Source organism: Salvia splendens, chromosome 18 (assembly GCF_004379255.2).
Source record: "Salvia splendens isolate huo1 chromosome 18, SspV2, whole genome shotgun sequence".
Classification (NCBI taxonomy): Eukaryota; Viridiplantae; Streptophyta; class Magnoliopsida; order Lamiales; family Lamiaceae; genus Salvia; species Salvia splendens.
The window spans coordinates 5,686,196-5,691,703 of record NC_056049.1 but is presented as its reverse complement, the minus strand read 5'-3'; the positions used below and the strand labels follow the sequence as shown (position 1 = coordinate 5,691,703).

Here is a 5,508-nt window from a genome sequence, read left to right as displayed (position 1 = left end):
GGCCACGAAACTAGACCCGTGAAATTGACATCAAAAGCATCCCATATCGAATTAAACTAAACAATTTGATTAATTTTTCAATTTCCGTTTCCAATTCAATATAACATTGTCATCATATAAACCATTAAAAAAACAAAATTAACATGTACAGTGGGGCCCAAAATTCATGTACTCTCTCATTACATAACATTGCTATAGAAAAAGGAATGAAAAAAAGAAAGGGAACAGATAAGCTTCAGAAACAATAAACATAATGAAATCATAAGAGTTGACTGAATGTCTCCGCAAGAAAATTTGGACTGAATAGTTATTTTATTGAATATTTACAAAATTAACAAAGCTTATGGATGGAATGAAATTGAAAAAAACGAAAGAAGAGGAAATTGGTAGAGAGTCCCAACTCCAAAGTGGAAAAGGAGATATTTCCATATGATTACTTCTTACCTTCAATTATGGACCCAACATTTCTGGCTGGGAGAGAGAGATGGCATTGAAAACTCCAAAATTCATTCATTGCTTTACATATTTGTACTAGAAAATTACTAAGCTTGATTAATTAAACATAGGAAAAGAATCACAAGATGAAGAGAAAATAGAAGCAGCAATGCAATGCCTAAACCTAAACCTACCCAATTACAATAATAATCCCCATTAACAATTTAAAAAGGGAAAAAATAGAAGCATACCTGCAAAATTCAATCAAATCCGAGCAATTAATGAATGGCGATCGATCTCAGTAATCGGGCATAAGCTGGCTGATTTTTCCTTCATCGTTTTCCGATTTCTTATCAGTCACTCTCAGCCAAACGCAGACGGCGGTGAAGCTGAGAATCAAGCTGAGAAGCCCGCTGCCGAGCCCGATCCCGACGATTGCGAGGACGGAGAGCCCGCTGCTCTTCATCGGCGGCAAGGGGTAGCCGTAGAGGCCTTTATTCCCGGCGTATGAGCTGGCATTGAAGCGAGGCAAGTTGCCGCTCCGGTTCCCGAGCGACGACGGAATCGGACCGGATAATTTGTTGTTTGAGACATCGAAGACGGAGAGCCTGACCAGAAGCCCTAGCTGCTGCGGAATTAGACCCGAGAACTGGTTATCGTGGAGATCGATGACGTTGAGGTAGGCACAGAGGGCCAATTGTTGCGGGATGTCGCCGGAGAGGTGATTGGCGGAGAGATTGAGGACAGCGAGGTTGACTAGATACTGGAGGTCGGGGGGGATGGGGCCGGAGAGCTGATTGGAAGAGAGGTCGAGTGCTTGGAGATTGGTGCAATTGGAGAGGAAGGGGGAAATGGAGCCCTTGAGAGAGAGGTTAGAGAGAGAGAGCTTATAGATGCGGCCGTTGTTGCAGATGGCGCCCTCGAGGAAGGAGGTGAATCCCTGGCAAGGGTTGGCAAAGGTGGATTTCGTCCAGTTCTGGAGATTTCTGAGGGGATCCTGCAGAGACTGGCTGAGGTGGGTGAGGCAGCGCTCGTCGTTGGGATCGGCGGAGGCGGCGGAGAGGAGGAGGAGGAGGAGGGCGGCGGCAGTCCAGCCCCAAATGATGCCCATCATTCTAATCTTAACACATAAAGAAAAGAAGATGCACGGCAACTGTTTGTTGAAATGCCAGAGGGGGGGTTAGAGATAATGGTGAATGGTGATGGTGTTTTGAGGAGTAATCAAATGTAATTAGTAGTGCGATCTTTATCTTTTTTTTCTTTTCTTTTTATAATTGTATGCTTATTTGGGTGTTGAAATCGGAATATGGAGATGCGTGTAATGAAACCATATAGATATTTGAAAAATTAGAGAGGTAGAGTGTATATATAGGTCAGATGTTGGTGGGCAGGGGCAGCACCGAAAGTAATAACACGGCTGCGGGGGATGCTGATTGCTCTACTAATTCTTCTCTCTAATTGACCATCAATTAATATGCATCATCCATCACATATTTTACAATTTCCCACTTTTGCCGTTTATTATCAATAATATTAAACTATTCACAATGAAAATAAGTACTAGTACAAGTGAACCAACATAGATAGCATAGTGGTTAAAACACCTTATCTTATAAGCATTGGGTTCGATCTTGGCTCATATAAATGGAGCAAATCATTTAATTAGTCTCCTACCTAAATTCATGTCTCAAAATAGAAACGTCTCAATTAGGCTATAACGGAGGGAGTATCTCTTTTCTATGTTACTTGAGTCATATCTTTTGACACAAGATTTAAGAAAAATAGTGTTTAATAATTAAGTAACTATGAAATAATAGTAGTACAGAATAAATAATGAATGGAAATTACTCATGTAACGTGAGACAATCAGAAATGGAATACGACTAAGGAAGTAGTACATCTATAAATACACACGTATCATTTCCATTTCTATTTCAAATCAAATTCTCGTTTTCAGTATTCCAATCTTTATTTTATCTCAAATCAATCCAACAGTCAAGATTCCAATCTCGACCCCAACACACAAAAAGATGTCGACAATTACGTTGGGCAAAGAGATTGGGATCCAGCTCAACCGACAAGTTAGAACATCAAGCTTGACAATATCATGTCTCATATGTTGTTGTGGTCAAACGATATTCCTATCCATTGTCGGGATTCAATGTCAAAGACTACAAAGACTTTGACATGACATCATCAAGGCCTTTGGCCAAAGTAAAAAGGGAAGAAGCCAACTGAAAGTGGCGGTACGAAGAAGTACTTCTCTAAGACCAAGTTTATCGGTCTACTTGGTCGACCGCCACGTCACTATTGTAATTAAAAAAAATTATCAATACATGGGTCTCTCTCTGACATAGGTCGGCCTCTCTCTTCAAACAGACCGAAAGGTCTCTCCTCCCCTTTCACCACTCAGCCAATGAGATTGTGCCAAATGGCACAATTTCATTGGCTGATATTATTATTTTTAATAATTTATATATCTTTAATATATTATATTAAAAATTATAAAAATTATACCAAAATTCATAATTTTTCTTCCTCTATAAATAGAGACCACATTTACTATAGCTTTGCATACAAAAAAATATCATCTTTTCTCCTCCTATAATCCTTATTGTTTAATAGAATTTCATATTTTTTTAGTTTCCTCTGTTGCTAGCTATGGAGGATGATGAAAATAATATATTCTCCGATTCTCCAAATTTCTACCATTCCCAAAACTTCAATCCTTCCCAAAATGTTAACCCTTCTCAAATTTATTCAAGATCGACTTGGACAAAGTAGTCGTGAGAATGAAGATGGAGATGCGAATAATGATTTCATATATTCTACGAATAGGATTGCGAGTCTAGCTTCTTACATGAAAAATAAAGCCCAACTTCAAAACAGAGAAGCTCACAAAGCTCAGCTAAACGATTTGGTAGAGCATATATGGGCAAAATTCGGCAATTGCAATTGAATGTCTAGTTTTCATCTTATGTATGAGCACCAATTATGTATTTTCAAATTCGTATTTCAATGATTGTAATTTATGTTTTTTATTTGTTTGTTTTTATAAATTTTAGTTTGTCATTTATTACGTTTTTCGATAAATTTACAATAATAAGTATTTCATGTAATAATAATAGTATTAAAAAATAATATAAAAATAAATATATAATAGTGTGTGAAAGACAACAGGGGTGCGTAGGTGTCGTTCAAGCAAGGATATATCCTACTGGTCAGGATAGAGATCCTAACTAAGCCTAGACCCTAGTTTCAAAGAATCCTCAACCCTCTTCTACTGGGTAGTATAGTGAAGGTAGGGGTCGAATCCCACAGAGATGGTGCGTTAAAACTACCGCGGTGATATTTGGAAAGGTTGGTTAGCTACCACGCTTGGGTTGAGTCTCTACCTAGACGGGAAATTAAGATGGTGTCCTACTGACTAGGAAGGGTGAATGGTGGTCGACATGTAGTAGTGTACGTAGAATTATGGTGGATGCGGTGTAACAGAAAATATGCGGAAAGTACTAGGTTACTATAAAAGGCTAAACAGAAAAGCAGCGAATAAGTGGTAGTTGTGGTGACTAGGCTGACAGATCTGCAGGGTGTACTAAAGGTGAAGGACAAAAAGCAAAAAGCATCTAAAAAGCAAAGTGGTCCCAAACTTGGATATGGACATCATCTTCTTCAACAACCACAAACTAAAATCAGAAAACAAACCAGATTCAGCATCATAAAAACGCAGATTAATAACTCACGAACACAGATCTACAGTAAAAAATTCCAAATCGAAAATCAAACATCGAAACTGAAATCCCGCCTACTGATCAGCATGGAAAAAGACAAGAAACACATAACTGCACCTTACATGAAACAAACCTCTATGAAATAACAGTAAACAGATCATGCTAACTCGAAGAAATAAACTACTGACTGGAAACACACGATTCGATACTCAAAACGACCAGAACCTCTAGATTTAACTAACTAGGCAGAAAAGAAAGAAAGCAGCTCGACAAACTGAACAAAAATCAACTTCATAGCATTAAACATTGTTCGGATCTTCAACAAAATACTTCAAAGCAGTGAAATTCAAAAGCAGCAAGATCCAACGTAAGGAATATGCAAGTAAATTAAACTACGAAAGCGAGATAAAAGTGTTTTTGCCACTCCGGGCGATGGAACTCCTAAACTATGATCTTGCTGGCTGGAATAAGGATGACTGGAACTCCGGGAACATCTGGGCGTCAGGTGATCATGGCTGCGGCGAGGCAAGAAGCGGGACACGACTGAAAGACTGGTATTACCGAGAGAACTCTCTACCTAAAGATGGTGGTGAATGAGTGAATGTGTCTCATTTCTCTCTCCAAGTGGCTTCCTTTTATAGGGAGGCTTACCCTTGATTTTAGGGTAAAACCTTGCGGTGAGATGACTTCTTTGCCCTCAATTATGGGTAATCCGTCCCAGCTATCCGTCTTCTCCATCTCAAGCCGTTTCAGCACGAATACTGATCAGTATGAGATCATGCTGGCGCCCTTTTTCACCTGAACATTCCGAAACTTCCCTACTGGCTGGAACACTTAACCTGCACACTTTGAGCAACTGTTTTGCAGATATAATCAATTTTGCACATCATACTGACCAGTAACCAAGGCCTAGAATACGACTTATCAAACTGCTCACACTTACCAAATGCTTGTCCTCAAGCGTGAAGAACAAACAAAAAGAAATAAGTCGAATTCTAGCCTGGTTAATCCCCTGACCGACTCAATCCTAAACTAGACCCTAGGCTACAACGGAAAGAGAAAACAAAAAACACAAAAACAAGCACAGAAAAGAAACACATAAACGAAACACAGAAAGACTAAACACAAAGATTGGGCTATATTTTCAACCATCCCTTCCCTCGGGATCAGGTGCAATCCGGCCTTAGACAGCCTTGAACTTCCGCCGCCCCCATTTTCTCTCCTAGTCAGTATATCTGCTTGTCAAGATCGCCCACACTATCGGCCAAACACTAGGTTCTCTCAGTCACCCATACCTCACCAGGAATGTTAGGACTGCATTCTCTCATTATGCTCAACCACA

At 39.6% G+C, this 5,508-nt stretch overlaps 1 protein-coding gene across 1 annotated transcript; it reads right to left on the bottom strand.

The window, feature by feature from the left end:
- Positions 1 to 251: 251 nt before the first annotated feature.
- Positions 252 to 1,814, bottom strand: LOC121777414 (receptor-like protein 44). Its single transcript, XM_042174669.1, has 2 exons — positions 687 to 1,814; positions 252 to 531 (listed from the first exon to the last, which is right to left on the bottom strand). Exon 1 carries the CDS (start codon positions 1,547 to 1,549, stop codon positions 734 to 736), a length of 816 nt encoding a protein of 271 aa, XP_042030603.1. The 5' UTR covers positions 1,550 to 1,814; the 3' UTR covers positions 252 to 531; positions 687 to 733.
- Positions 1,815 to 5,508: the final 3,694 nt, after the last annotated feature.

Coding starts and splice junctions, on each gene's coding strand:
- LOC121777414 (XM_042174669.1), bottom strand. CDS start 1,549: ATGATGGGCATCATTTGGGGCTGGACTGCCGCCGCCCTCCTCCTCCTC.